Source organism: Dreissena polymorpha, chromosome 1 (assembly GCF_020536995.1).
Source record: "Dreissena polymorpha isolate Duluth1 chromosome 1, UMN_Dpol_1.0, whole genome shotgun sequence".
Taxonomy (NCBI): Eukaryota; Metazoa; Mollusca; class Bivalvia; order Myida; family Dreissenidae; genus Dreissena; species Dreissena polymorpha.
The window spans coordinates 66036409-66052926 of NC_068355.1; the positions used below are offsets into that span (position 1 = coordinate 66036409).

Below are 16518 nucleotides of genomic sequence, written 5' to 3' on the forward strand. Positions count from 1 at the left end.
GGAGTTAAAGGGCAGTCCGCACAGGCTTTTCCGCTCTGTGACAAGGGAGTTAAAGGGCAGTCCGCACACAGAGCTCTGTGACAAGGGAGTTAAAGGGCAGTCCGCACACAGAGCTCTGTGACAAGGGAGTTAAAGGGCAGTCCGCACAGGCTTTTCCGCTCTGTGACAAGGGAGTTAAAGGGCAGTCCGCACAGGCTTTTCCGCTCTGTGACAAGAGAGTAAAAGGGCAGTCCGCACAGGCTTTTCCGCTCTGTGACAAGGGAGTTAAAGGGCAGTCCGCACACAGAGCTCTGTGACAAGGGAGTTAAAGGGCAGTCCGCACAGGCTTTTCCGCTCTGTGACAAGGGAGTTAAAGGGCAGTCCGCACAGGCTTTTCCGCTCTGTGACAAGGGAGTTAAAGGGCAGTCCGCACAGGCTTTTCCGCTCTGTGACAAGGGAGTTAAAGGGCAGTCCGCACAGGCTTTTCCGCTCTGTGACAAGGGAGTTAAAGGGCAGTCCGCACAGGCTTTTCCGCTCTGTGACAAGGGAGTTAAAGGGCAGTCCGCACAGGCTTTTCCGCTCTGTGACAAGGGAGTTAAAGGGCAGTCCGCACAGGCTTTTCCGCTCTGTGACAAGGGAGTTAAAGGGCAGTCCGCACAGGCTTTTCCGCTCTGTGACAAGGGAGTTAAAGGGCAGTCCGCACGGGCTTTTCCGCTCTGTGACAAGGGAGTTAAAGGGCAGTCCGCACAGGCTTTTCCGCTCTGTGACAAGGGAGTTAAAGGGCAGTCCGCACAGGCCTTTCCGCTCTGTGACAAGGGAGTTAAAGGGCAGTCTGCACAGGCTTTTCCGCTCTGTGACAAGGGAGTTAAAGGGCAGTCCGCACAGGCTTTTCCGCTCTGTGACAAGGGAGTTAAAGGGCAGTCCGCACAGGCTTTTCCGCTCTGTGACAAGGGAGTTAAAGGGCAGTCCGCACAGGCTTTTCCGCTCTGTGACAAGGGAGTAAAAGGGCAGTCCGCACAGGCTTTTCCGCTCTGTGACAAGGGAGTTAAAGGGCAGTCCGCACAGGCTTTTCTGCTCTGTGACAAGGGAGTTAAAGGGCAGTCTGCACAGGCTTTTCCGCTCTGTGACAAGGGAGTTAAAGGGCAGTCCGCACAGGCTTTTCCGCTCTGTGACAAGGGAGTTAAAGGGCAGTCCGCACAGGCTTTTCCGCTCTGTGACAAGGGAGTTAAAGGGCAGTCCGCACAGGCTTTTCCGCTCTGTGACAAGGGAGTTAAAGGGCAGTCCGCACAGGCTTTTCCGCTCTGTGACAAGGGAGTTAAAGGGCAGTCCGCACAGGCTTTTCCGCTCTGTGACAAGGGAGTTAAAGGGCAGTCCGCACAGGCTTTTCCGCTCTGTGACAAGGGAGTTAAAGGGCAGTCCGCACAGGCTTTTCCGCTCTGTGACAAGGGAGTTAAAGGGCAGTCCGCACACAGAGCTCTGTGACAAGGGAGTTAAAGGGCAGTCCGCACACAGAGCTCTGTGACAAGGGAGTTAAAGGGTAGTCCGCACACAGAGCTCTGTGACAAGGGAGTTAAAGGGCAGTCCGCACAGGCTTTTCCGCCTAAACTAGTTTTTTGATAGGAAGAGACTTTCTTAAAACAAACAATATCATAAAAGTGGAAAGTGTCGTCCCTGATTAGCCTGTGCGACTGCACAGGCTTATCTGGGGCGACACTTTACGCACATGCATTAAACCCCTTTTCACAGAGCACGGCCCATAAATTCGATATGGATTAAACGTTCATTTTCAGATTTCGACGAGTGCCAAGCCGGGGTGTCAGGTTGTCAACATATTTGCTCGAACAGCGTCGGCCGCTTCAGCTGTGCTTGTTACTTTGGTTTTGAACTACAAGAAGACCGCAAGCAATGCGTTTTAGGTACAGATGCTTACATAAAATGACACTGAATTCCATTCTTTTGTATCTGTTCAGAGAGATACATATTTTCAACTGCAGTTGCTGTGACTCATTAATATAAGGGGAAATCTTCAAAACACGTCGTAACCAGATTCCACATTGTTGGAAACAAATCGATGCAAGATACCACAGTGTGCCAAACGTCAAACAAGAGTGACATGATTAAATTGTTTGTAATCATCACGCTATGGCCATATGGTATAAAACATACGCCCATACGTATGTTTTATGTGGGACACATGCGTACTTGTTGAAAAAAGTATACTATAATAATTTTTTTCTATTACAACGAATCATTATATTTTGTAGCGAATGACGTGTGCATGAAAGAGTTCCCAGACAACGGCTGCTCGGACATTTGTAGAGCGGACCTGCAAAGGAAGACCTACAAGTGCCTTTGTAACACAGGTTACAAACTTGGTGTTGACAACAAAACGTGCATAGGTACGGATTTGGCGTATTTTGGCAATACTTATCATAGGTGCTCGATGTCAATTACAATGTTTTTTTTTAATTTATTGATTTATTTATTATTTAGTTACCCGTTGTTTGTTATAATGCAAACACATACTAAATTAATAAAAATCTTCCGACAAAACGTCTTCTTAAAAAAGGATAGTTCGACTATGTATGTATAGATATTGACAAGGTAAATCACTCGCCATTTTCTAAAGCAACGGAAGTGCGTCATTATGCATAATAAAATCGCTGTCATCCCACTCGCTTATTGAAATGCGCGCACAGGCCGGGAACCTCGCTATTTATACACAATAACAGCCACTTAACACTATGGGCGCCAGATTTGATCTGCGTGCGCATTTCAATAAGCGAGCGGGGTGACCGCGATTTAATTATGCATAATGACGCACTTCCGTTGCTTTAGAAAATGGCGAGTGATTTACCTTGTTAATATCTATTTACATAGTCGAACTATCTTTTTTTTTAAGAAGACGTTTTGTCGGAAGATTTATATTTATTTAGTATGTGTATGCATTATAAATATCAACGGGTAAATAAAAAATAAATAAATAAATAAAAACAAACAACATTGTCATTGACATCGAGCGCCTATGATACTAATATGTCATGAAATACCATTGATCGTCAAAGTTAATAATGAGAACCCCAAGGAATTGTTTGAAGCAAACATTTGTCTTTTTTATAAAAAGCTTTTGCCATTTTCATACATGTATAATTGTAAAAATTATATCAACTAACAAAAGCAATATCAACAACAATCGTTACATAATCAACACATTTTCACCTCGATGAACATACGAATATTACACATAGTAAACTATACGAATGACAAAACTCTTAAAACAGATATAAGGTGGCATGCAGACTATTTTTCCATTTACATGTTGTACGTATTGTGCTGTTTCGTACTGTTGTGGCAATTGGTCACTTGCCTTAAATAAAGGACCAACGTATTGTATATAATGAGAATGCAATACTGCTCCAGCAGCTGGAGTTTCACTACTTTATATTACATTGACCCAAACGATGGGAGCATGTTCACATATATTACAGATATAAACGAGTGTGAAGATAACACGTTGAATGCATGCAGTCAAACGTGTTCAAATACACTTGGTGATTACACTTGCGCGTGCAATACGGGCTTCAAACTAGCAAACGACCGTCGCTCTTGTGAAGGTATGTATAAATTATACAGAAACTTTTATCTTCGTTTATTTCTATGTTTCAATCGATATTGTTTAAGATTTCAACTTAAGACATTAACAATTAGATAGTATTTTATGTTATATGAAATTGATATGAATTTTGAAATTTTAGAAATGTTCATTTTTACTACAATCTAGCATGATATATTTTACTCTGAAGCTTTTTACTACAATCTAGCATGATATATTTTACTCTGAAGCTAATGTTAATAAATGGTCGTTTCACTTTGTGTAATACATGACAAATGGAAACGGGTATACATTTCAAATTCAATCCTAAATTGGTTTGTACTTACATGTTTTATTTAAAAGCTTAACAAGTTGTACAGATAGAAAATTTTCATTTCAGTATGTGATTCTTTCCACTATGGTGTCAACTGCTCTACCGCGTGTGACTGCGGTGTGGGAGCAGAAAGGTGTGACAGCGTGACAGGATGCGTATGCAAGCAGGGCTGGAGTGGCGCAAAATGCACCATCGATCAAGATGAGTGCGCGGATCTAAACAGATGTCCAGGTAGTAACAAGATGTGCACTAACACGCCCGGCTCGTACCTGTGTAGCTGCAAGACCGGGTTTAAAGAAGAGAATGCAATCTGCGTTGGTATGTTGTCGATGCTCACTGAACATATGAAATGGTTCACTATTTTTGTTAACACATATTTAGTTATTAAACAAAGCATTGACAATTTTTCAGACATATATTAACATATTTCTTTTTTTGAATATGATTTGTTTATCAATAAAACCTTTTTTGCTAATCAGTAACAGTGTTATTTTTGTCGCTTCAGATATTAACGATTGTGTAGAGTCTAATGATTGTAGGCAGATTTGCACGAACACACCAGGCAGCTACGAGTGTAGTTGTAATCCAGGTTACGTACGAAATGGCAAAGAGTGCACAGGTAGACATTCGTGTAAAACTTAATTCTATAATGATATTCATATGATTGGTCTTAATTATAAACTCCTTGCGTTTTACCAATTATGGTATTGTTATTCATGGATATCCTTTTTATATATTATACTGAAAACTATGTACTTTGACCATAACATAGAATATTTGACAATTTATTGTTTAAATAATTATAACGGCAACTAGAAATGGCGCGGCAGAGGCCGACGCGTATCCCCACGCCACATGTTTGACACAGGGGCGCCCCAGGGTTGGTAATGGGCCATGCATAGTTGAGATTGACCGTATTGTCATAGGAGATGTTCAGTGTAAATTTGAAGTAATTCGATGTACAAATGAAGAAGTTAATGTAAAATAACCTTACAAATGAGTGAAAATCTATACCCTAATTTCTCCTCCTCATCCTGCTCTCCTAACAAATCTAATAATGAATCAACTCCACTGTTGTCAATTATGTACATGCCATCCTAATTGGAATGACTTATGAGATGACTGAACATGCTCTCTTTTAGCCAATCTTCTTACCTCTGTTTTGGAAAAGTTATGTTTTGAGGTTAAATGGTTGACTAAATAGTATCGTCTCAGAAATTTTCTATCGCAATCTTGTACACAACAATGAATATGTTGAATTTCATGTCTGTCTTTGATGTGCCTGTTCAAAGTCCATCTTGCTTTAAAGGCTATATTCCATGAGTTTCTCATGCTTTTTATGCTTGACTGCATTCTATCTCTTCTCTCATATACAGGTGTCCCTTTGGGCGAATATTTTATAATCCCTTGTATAAACATTAGATTGAGCTAAACCATTTCACAGATGAGTTAACACAAACAATTGAATACTAAATACATCTCTGCGCCACTACTGGGTAACTCTATGCGCCACTTTGATTTATTAAAAAAAATCATTTGGGAGGTTATTTACTCACCTCCCTTTAAAGATTATTACTTCCCTTGGATTTGTTTTTTTTACCTTTGACCTCGAAGGATGACATTAACCTTAACCTTTAACCACTCAAAATGTGCAGCTCCATGAGATACACATGCATGCCAAATATCAAGTTGCTATCATCAATATTGCAAAAGTTATGGCCAATGCACCATACTGGGGGCATAAAAATAAGTGAAAGTATCTGACCCGGCCCCGCCCCAACCCCCATAACTTTTGACCCAGAGGTCAGATCAAAATTCGGTCACTGTTACCGTCGCACATATGCTCATAACTACCATGTATGTAAGTTTCAAGGTTCTAGTGCTAATAGTGTAGGAGGAGCAGGTGGCCAGGACGGACGGACGGACAGACGGACGGACGGACAGACGCACATCAATACAATATCCCCACTTTTTCTCTGAAAAACATGGGGATAATAAAACAAATTACAGTATACACTAAAGCCTTTTCGATTGATTTATCTGGGCTCCACAACTGTTTATATATAATTCATAAATTATGATTCATAGTTTTTTCTCAACTTATGTTTGGTAAACAATATGTTGAATTCGCATAAAGATTTTGATAAAAAACTATGAATTCCCCAGCATTGCATTTCACTTTTACAGACATAAATGAGTGCACAAACGGACAGGCTAAGTGTGCTCAGGTGTGCACAAACACTGATGGCGGCTTCCGTTGCTCGTGCAACGAATTTTACATGCTTGGCGACGATAAAAAGACTTGCTTACGTGAGTATCACAATAGGTTTGCTGAGTTTGAATTTAACTGCCTCAATGTTTAATTGTTTTCCTTATGATTCATGATGTGCATCCATGGTGTATCTAAACACAGAAAATGAAACAAGTGATATATGAAAAATTATTGTTTTATAAATTGTGTTGATAGGTAATTGGTATGTATGCTGATTATCTATATTTGGTTTTGACAATAGGTAGTTCAATCATTGGATGTATTGCTGTACACAATGAATTATTTACTCGATTTGTTTTACAAAATGCAAACACGTTACGTACGAAAGATAAATGTAAGGACGTTACATGTAGAATAAATCTGAGGCAAACGCTATTCTGCTGGTTCATGTTATGATTAAAATGTTAAGTACTGTAGCCAAAAAAAATTGTATGTAAAAGTGTATCATGCTGTTTTTTTCCAGCGCAGCAAAATTGTTCCATATCAAACAATTGTACAAATGGTGTTTGCGCCTTGATAAATTCCATCCAAACATGTACATGTAATTCAGGCTTTAAGTTCAAGACAGGGAGCGTAACTGAATGCGAAGGTAATCATGTTTACTTAATACAACTTTTTAAATGACCATCGTTTAACTTGCTATAATCAATAACGCCCAAAGATTCATACATTTATAATCAAGGAGAACGTACAATAATTGTTGGTGTTTCCTTTTTTCAGCTACAAAACATTTATCTTTCTGTAACGACATAAGAACTTTCAGTTTGTTTAACTATTTACTCATACTGTTTATGAGATATGGTTTTCAAAACAACTGTTTAAAAATGTGTGTACATGAAATACATGAGTTTTGCTAAACGTTTCGTTTTGTGAGTTAATTATGTTTTGACAATTCTCATTATATACATGGTCATGATTGGGGAGCAAAACTGTATCAACAATTTCATCAAATGTTCGATATTATTTTTCTATAAATTAATGATTGTATGTTTATCTACAGACATTAAAGAATGTTCCACAAATCCCTGCTCGCAATCATGCTTTGAGAAAGAGGGCAGCTATGAATGCGCGTGTAACCTGACGGGTTATACGTTGGATACAGATCAGAAGACTTGTATTAGTAAGCATCTCAACAACTTTATTTATCATATACGCGTTCATGATTATTGTCATCGTATACATATATATCAAAATCTTGAATTCAAATATTCTATCTTACATTTCTGTTCAACACAAAAAAACGGTATTTAAAATTAAGTGTCTATTTAAAATAATCAACTAATACTTTTTTAATCGATTACTTAAAAATTACAAACCCACTTCATAAAAGTTAAAAATAGAAGTTTTGTGTATAATATTATATCATCATTATCATAAACGTGCAATTATTACGTTGTTCTTGCATCAAATTACGTGTAAATTCTGCCTTTCAGAATGTCCCGCTCGAAACTACGGTGCAAATTGCACTTCTGTATGTTCATGCAATGAAACGAACACGTTGTCATGTGCATTTGACACTGGCAACTGTACGTGTAAGGCAGGCTGGAATGGCACTAATTGCGATCAAGACCAAAACGAGTGTAGCATAAACCCATGTTCTGAAAATTCTACATGCACAAACACGCCCGGGTCGTACGTTTGTAACTGCAATACGGGCTATATTAAATCTGGAGATGGGACATGCCAAGGTAAATTGAAATTATTTTGATAAAGTAAATGAACATTTCTGTGTTTATGTTTCTTGAATGTCGATAGAATGTGATTGATACTCAATTGCGTTTAAAGTCGGTTTATAGTCGACGTTAACTCGCCGATTAACATAGTTATCCAATTTAATAAGGTGGTTGGTCAGTATGCAGTTTTTATTGCTTGAACGACTTTTGAAAATGCAAATCATTTAATCTGCCAATAGTTTCAGTTAAACCGGATTAGTAAACAATCGAGAACTAAATTAAAGCGGTAAACCTAAAAATAGCATTTTTTTACAACTTTTATTTTTACTTGTGAATCGAAGTTTGTCCATCATGGAAATATGGCGTCGGATGCGCGACTGACTGTGGGTGTAACACTGCCAACTCGCTTAGTTGCTCAAACACTAATGGAACATGTACCTGCAAAGATGGATGGCAAGGAAACAACTGCACCACAGTCACATCTTCTGACACAATTACAGCCACATCTTCTGGCAGCATTACACCCACATCTTCTTATACCATTACAGTCACATCATCTGATACAATTGCGGCCACATCTTCTGACACAATTACGGCCACATCTTCTGACAACATTACACCCACATCATCTGGTACCATTACAGTTACATCTTCTGACACAAGTACGGTCACATCTTCTGATACCATTACAGTCACATCTTCTGACACAATTACGGCCACATATTTTGACAGCATTATACCCACAGCTTCTTATAACATTACATTCACATCTTCTGACACAATTACGACCACATCTTCTGATACCATTACAATCACATCTTCTGACACAATTACGGCCACTTCTTCTGACAGCATTACACGCACATATTCTGATACCATTACAGCCACATCTACTGACACAATTACGGCCACATCTTCTGATACCATTACAGTCACATCTTCTGACACAATTACGACCATATCTTCTGACAGCATTTTACCCACATCTTCTGATACCATTACAGTCACATCTTCCGACACAATTACGGCCACATCTTCTGAAACCATTACAGTCACATCTTCTGACACAATTACGGCCACATCTTCTGACAGCATTACACCCACATCTTCTTATACCATTACAGTCACATCTTCTGAATCAATTACAGCAACTTCCACTGACACCATTACACCCACATCTTCTGACACCATTACAGTCACCTCTTCTGACACAATTACGGCCACATCGTCTGACACAATTACAGCCACATCCACTGACACCATTATTTCCACATCTTCTGACAGCATTACACCCACATCTTCTTTCACCATTACAGGCACATCTTCTGGCACAATTACAGCCACATCTACTGACACCATTACATTCACAGAAACAAAATCTGCGGCTGCTACAACAACTGTTGCTGCTACAACAACTGTGACAGAATCAACATCTGCGCCAGTTAGAACAACTGTTACGCAAACAACAACTGTTGAAGCTACAAGCACTGTGGCCGAAACAACAACTTCGGCAACTTCAACAAATACGGCATCTACTTCAACACAGGCTCCTACTACAACTCAGCCGTCTACTACAACACCGACACCTGATACATCTCTGGCAATTACTTCAACACAGGCTCCTACTTCAACACAGGCTCCTACTACAATTCAGCGGTCTACTACAACACAGACACTTACTACATCTATGGCATCTACATCAACACAGGCTCCTACTACAACTCAGCCGTCTACTACAACACATACACCTACTACATCTGTGGCAATTACTTCAACACAGGCTCCTACTTCAACGCAGGCTCCTACTATAATTCAGCCGTCTACTACAACACAGACACCTACTACATCTCTGACATCTACTTCAACACATGCTCCTACTACAACTCAGCCGTCTACTACAACACAGACACCTACTATACCTGCAGCTCCCGAGATTCCATCACGTGGTATGTTATATTATGTTTTTATTTCACTTATTGTCTAGTTATTTGTCGAGCATCAGTATTTACTTGTTTACATATGGTATTTTGCAATACCTATTTTTTCAAGTTTTTGTGTGTATCATGTTTTTTAATGATCACATTTTATGCCTTTTTATGTCCTCGGTTGAAAATTGGTGTCATGTTTGCCTATAATTCAGGTTTTTTCTTGGAATATGGCACAACAGCCGGGGACCAGGCCTCCTCCGCCTCTGACGATACGTGTACCGTTCTCATCAATCTTGGATACCGGGTACCATTCCGCGGTACGGGGTACAGAAAAATATACGTAAGTGTCTCTCTGTTGTTCTGCTACACCATTACCTTTCATATTCAGATTCAAGTAGAAAGATTAAGAGGCTAGACATCACTCCACCGCAAGTCGTACTCAAATTATGCGTTTGAATCCTACATTTTACGAATACGTATCGTTCGTTAATTAATGACTATACAAAACAGTGCTAAATAATTAATATATTATTTATTTTTTGAGGTGCTAGAATTTTTGTTTTTGCCATATTTTCTGAACTGTCTCGATCTGGCCTTTTGTTTCATTTCTTATTTACACAAAAAGATTTAACAGTTTGTTAAAAAAAGTTCCACAAAACAACCGTCGTTAAGATTAACCAAGTCAAAAAATGTGTGCGTTTTTTATAATGTCGTCATGAGAAGTTAAAAGTATACACGAAAACACATCTTAGATGATTGAATAATTCAAATGAAAACGTTAAAGCGGGTATATACGATCTTGTCAAATATTTATTAATTAATATAAAAATGTGTAAAAAAAATTATTATACATATATTTCAATATAAATTAAAATAAAAGTTAAGAAGAGCATGTGTCGAAAAATGCGAAATAAGCCATATATTTAATTCTGAAATCGAAAAAAACTGTACAGCCGAATTCGCCAGCATGTATATAATGCATGTACGATGTGAATCTAAATTTAGTTAAACAGTTCATTTTAAATTCCTGCAGCGATATCGATTCATACGACACACGAACACTTACTAAAAAGACGAATGCATCGGTTGTTGTAGGAAAATATGTACGAATTATCTTCGTCACAATCGGCTCGGGTCGCTAATTTGTATTTTCTGCATTTTATGAAATTCGTCTTAAATAAATCATTTTTCTTTTATATTGTGTGTTATGATAACATATTTGTATCAATATATTACAATTTAGCACATTAAACATCGTATATACCCGCTTTAACTGAGAATATATACAAATTGATTAAAAAATTTAAACTGTTTTTAAATTATTAAAATACTTAAATCAAATCATCCCTTTCATTGTAGATTTGTCCGAACGGACTTATTTGCTTCAAGCAACCATTTTCGGGTTATTTCCCACCAATCAACAGTCGAGGTTACAGCGCAGACTTCAGGGGCGCCGTTTGCATCGCGCCTTATTTTGCAGATCTATTGGTGACAAACAATCAGTTGTTTTACCAGTCGTAGGACTTTGCAATTGTTAGCAATGCTAATGTGAGCGCTAAGGTGAAGGGATTTGTGAACGAAAGCTATGGAGAGGCAAACTTCGAGCCCATCTATGTGCTGAAAGCCACGTGGATTGCGGCAAAAAGATTTGGAGGAGGAAATGATGTGAGTGGATTCTCAAGTTCATTTCGTTCTTTCCATTTAAAAGCCCATTAACACTCAAAATCAACGAATATTTCGTAAAATATTTCGAAAAATAAAGCTTACACTTAAAAAATCATGATAGCAATAACAAACATTTCAACGCTAGATGTGTTCTGGCAACAATGATTAAACGAGGAACAAAATGCACATTTTAGTTATGTGTAACATTATATTCCATGTGAATTTCCCGCGACGATATCCGAACCTTTACAAGCTAACGCAAGATTAGCTTCGGACAGCTCTTGAGAACTATGTCGTACGCCTAACGCTACCCGTAGCCAATCTCGCGTTTGCTAGTAAATGTTCAGAAATCGTCGCGGAAAATTCACATGGAATATATTGTGACACAAAAAAAAACTCCAAACCAGTACCACATCTAGCGTGGAAATTTTCGCCATTGCTACATTAATTTTATTTCGTGTTAATGAAATTCACATGGGATATATTGTCACACCCCCCACATCTAGCGTTGAAATTTTGGCTATTGCTATAATAATATTTTAGGTTGTAATTTTATTTTTCGAAATATTTTAGGAAATAATCGAAATTTTTGCATTTTTCTATAAGGAACACGGATTTTGTATGGGTTAACTTTATTTTACGAAATATTTTACGAACTATTCGTTGATTTTGAGTATTTATGAGGCTTTAAGTAGGCTGTTCTTGAATATTAAAATAAAACTATTTTCAAAACATACACATGAGCACTCCGAATTGCATCTTCAAAAACAACAAAAAATATACTTCAAAGGAGATGCAATATGAAAAGTAATACAATTTCTTAATACACGAGGATGTTGCTCATACGTTGCGACCGCCATCGCTCATAATTAAATTGTTCTTGGTATTTTATTGTTTCAGAGCGTTACGTTCCAAGTCGTATTTACAACAAACGGAACTCATTCGTACTCGTTCAATTCGTACCCTAATGGCGGAATGCTTGATACGTTTGGCTCACCATTTATTGGTTACATCGCTAATGGTGATTACGAGGGACTCGACAACACAGCCGACGGCAGCTACTTACGTAGAGCTGATCAAAATCTAAAATTTAATAGTATGTCACCAAGCTTTTTAATTGTCCATTTATTTAATAATCTTCATGCATAAAATACTAGTATTTGGTTTTATGATTCGCAATTGTAGATGAAGATCATGGAGATTGTGATGGCTACGATGGTTTAGAAGAGTGTATTTATAGTGTTGATGGTGATGATGATGATAACAAATTGATAATCGTGATCACACTCATAATAATACATCCTAAGCATTCTCGTTTTCAGAGTTTATATGGAATTGCAATATATTTCAGAACAATACAAAGGTGCCATCAGTTTTGATTACACGAGTAAGACGAATATTGAAGATAACGACGAACTAGCGTGCAAATTCTGGTACAAGAATGAGAAATCCAAGGCACACCAGTATGAGACAATTGCATTTGGAATGCCTGTTTGTCCTTGCTTTTTGGATTGGTTGCGATGGGACCGGAGCTTTAGTTTTTGGGACTTAACTTGGCACTCGACTAACGTCATCCACGTTCCTATGGAACCTACACGTCGTACACGGCCATATGGAAAGGTACTTATTTTGTTGAACACAATAAGCTGTTCCTAATTTTATATTGCCCAAAGTTAACACATTTTAGGTTGAATGTATTAGACCAATTGAAGATAGAGGCTTTGAGATGAGTTACCAAATACCTTGACAATGGCTAACAATTCGTTCACAATTGCAGTTTTATCACACTTAATGCGTGTTGTTTCTTTTCGAACGTATATGCTATTGAATAGATAGTGTGTCAGAATTATTGGCCAGTAGAACATGATAAAGAATAAACGATGCCAGGCTGATTCCCGCTTTTTGATAACATGATGAGCTACATATTCTTGACTACATGTTGACTGTGGGGCGTTAAGCTCATTCTTGCCATATGTAAGACTTTCAAAAATGCTGAAAAAGTAGCGATCAACGAAATTTCATGACTGTGTACTAATATTTGGTAAAAATATTTAATAAGATCCCATGTGGATGTGTGAATAAAAGGTTTCACTCGATCTAGTGAGAATATATGATTGTTTAATTGGTGTCCACAGCTTAAGATTAAACTCAAATATTGGATTGAAAGGTTTCACTTAAACCCGTGAGATTGTTTTATTGGTTCATTCGTGACGCCATACCTCTTCTGAAATGCGGTTTTTTGTTTGATTTCTTTTGTGCTTTTAGCGATTTTAAAAGTGTGCCGATCATTCGTATAACACTTAGGTTAATTGAATCTATATATTACATCAATACTTTTCTGAACATATTACATGTTTGCAACACTGGTTATAAGCTTTCTGGATTTCATTCACATTGTTATAATTAAAAATTGCCTTAATTCATTTCAGTCATGTGCCTATGATGTCTCCACCCTTTCTTTCATCGGATTTGGGCAAGATGCCGGGACCTTTGCTTCTGTCAACCAGTTGGTCAATCTCCGTAGCCATCGGTTGGAGGACCTACACTACAGGGATGTGTGTTGTGAGAGAACAGACCTCTGTGACCTGTTCTGGGAAGTCAGGCCTCTCGTTTCGCAATGTTATTCGGTTTTCCCGTTCTCGCTGCGAGGTAGGTGCCAGTATCAATGGATTCTGAAATTCGATTGTATTGTGATATTAGAAAACCGCGTCAAGGCGATATTAATATTGCGGTTTTAAAACAGTTATGAGTTTCCTGTTATATCGCCTTCTTCCGTACATTTCCGTCAACCCGAACTGTCTCCGAGTATATGCGTATAATAACGATATGTATATCTAAATACTTATTTTTAAATCATGTAACTTCGTTGTGTAGAGATAAAGCATACGCGTTTATATCGAGTGATGCCGGGTTTGATTCGTGTGTCAGGAGAACATTTGTACACAAAGCTGTGTTTGGCAAATATGAGTATTTAAGACAATTCGAACTACTTTAAAATAGTCATAAATTGAGTAAATGTCAATAACAAATAATAAGTTTGTCCATGTTTAAGCCAAGTCAAAATCTTCCCTGTTTAACGTATGTTATACATTCAAACGTTAACGTGAGCAATTTATTCTTGAAATGTACCATGAAAAGGAATTGTTTGTAAGGATATGAGTTAAGTACGATGCATACAACCTTGGTCACAAATGATAAGGTGGACATGGTGCTGTTAGCCTTGTCCACAAATGATAAGGTGGACATGGTGCTGTTGCGAGTGATGCTGGAACTTAACCCTTTGCATGCTGGGAAATTTTTCGTCTGCTAAAATGTTGTCTGCTGAATTTGTAAAATAAGCACTTTCTTCATTTTTTTTCAAAGAATACTATCAGAATAGCAAACAGTTTGGATCCAGATAAGACGCCACGTTCTGTGGCGTCTCATCTGGATCCAAACTGTTTGCAAAGGCCTTTAAAATTCGGTTCCCGCACTGAAAGGGTTAAAAGTTGTTTAGTGAATTTACAATTCTTTTCTTTCTTTTTTTGTTAGTTGAAACATCATAATTTCTAACCTGGAAGTTTTATTTTCTGTGTAACTTAATTTTTTTTAATTATTTAAAAATTGTTTAAAAACTGACCTATCGACTAGAGATTTGCCGTTTTTCTGTTTTTCTTGGGGGAGATAACAAAGCATTTGTGCTTATGTTTTCTTAATTTAACTTGGAACACCTACTTTAGTTTCATAAACGCATATATTAAATATTCATGTATATATATAAATTTTTCACCACCTACAAAAATGACCTAATCCGATTGGCTTAGATTGGTCACGTGCTCATGGAGTATTTTCCATGTTAATTTCCATACAACCCGAGCAATCGAGTAGTCGGCTGAGATACAATCTTCGCTCTTGTACTGTATGAAATTGCTGAGGGTGTATATCCCATACACCGTTAGTAACTAACGGTGTCACTAATAATACCAAATTAGCATTGCTTATAAATATTGATGTTCATAAGAATGACACTGCTGATTAATTAGAAAAGATGACATAAACTGGAAAAAAAACTTGTTTAAGGGTTGGCAAAACTTAGTTTACTTTGGTTTTGGGTGCAGAATCTACTGGCAATTGGAAATATGCGAATAAAGAACAGAACAGCAAAATGTTGTGTAGCATTTCTAAAACCATAACTTTTGCCATTGCTAATGAACCATTTATTTAGAAAGTTCTAATAATAGCACGCGACATTTTATGTATGTGATTTCAACAAAGCATTTTGGTCACATAAAATATATTACTAATTCCCATACATGTAAAATAAACCTGGTTGCTTATTTATAATGTTTCAGCGACAAACAGTCCTGTTAAGTGCACAGCATAATTATGTTAGAGTAAATGGGTAAACATTACTATATCAATGCAAAGTTCATGTCAGAACAATTCGTTATGAAAGTGTGTTCTTAAATAAAAAATCAATGCATTGCGATTTTTAGCCCGAGGAGTCGGTGATCCTCACTTCAACACGTTAGATGGTGCAAATTTCACTTTCAACGGCCATGGCGAATACGTGATGCTGAAAGTGAGTGAACAAGATGTAGCCCTCCGAATCCAGTGCCGAACACAGAGAGCGAAGAAAGCAACTGGGGGTCTCTCCGATGCTACCGTGTTCTCCGCCTTTGCTATACAAGGCGATGGGGTCTGGATGCAGGTGGAGCTGAACGAGGCAGGGAACAGGACTCAGCTATTCGTGGGCACGGATAAAACCTCGTGGGCGGACTACACGAATGACTACTATAACCCTGGAACTATGGTTATCAAATCGGTCACTGGACTGACCGTGTCAAGAAACATGTCTGAGAAAACGATTTCGGCTTTCTTCAGTGATTCAGGCTCGTGGTTATTTTTATCAACTTGTTTGTGTCCTTTTGAATTTCGGAAAACAAACTACGTAATAACACACTCGTATATTACACATACGTGTATACTATAACACGCAAACATGTGCATATATTCATAAAATATAAGTAATATTGTCAATAATGAACACGATTTGATTATAAACATATGGATCCGTGGTTTTAGTTATACAGGTC

General features: G+C 37.9%; 1 protein-coding gene across 1 annotated transcript in view; it reads left to right on the plus strand.

Annotated features, from left to right (window-relative positions):
* LOC127879093 (uncharacterized) overlaps window positions 1–16518 on the plus strand; it is a 46147-nt gene that overhangs the window by 15380 nt on the left and 14249 nt on the right. Inside the window, exons 17-30 of the mRNA XM_052425751.1 lie at window positions 1770–1895; window positions 2244–2378; window positions 3468–3593; window positions 3972–4223; window positions 4411–4524; window positions 6093–6215; window positions 7178–7297; window positions 8399–8512; window positions 9469–9796; window positions 11317–11443; window positions 12344–12509; window positions 12795–12934; window positions 13873–14092; window positions 15919–16314. Of these exons, the coding sequence (XP_052281711.1) occupies window positions 1770–1895; window positions 2244–2378; window positions 3468–3593; window positions 3972–4223; window positions 4411–4524; window positions 6093–6215; window positions 7178–7297; window positions 8399–8512; window positions 9469–9796; window positions 11317–11443; window positions 12344–12509; window positions 12795–12934; window positions 13873–14092; window positions 15919–16314 (2487 nt within the window). The remainder of the gene's footprint in view (window positions 1–1769; window positions 1896–2243; window positions 2379–3467; window positions 3594–3971; window positions 4224–4410; window positions 4525–6092; window positions 6216–7177; window positions 7298–8398; window positions 8513–9468; window positions 9797–11316; window positions 11444–12343; window positions 12510–12794; window positions 12935–13872; window positions 14093–15918; window positions 16315–16518) is intronic.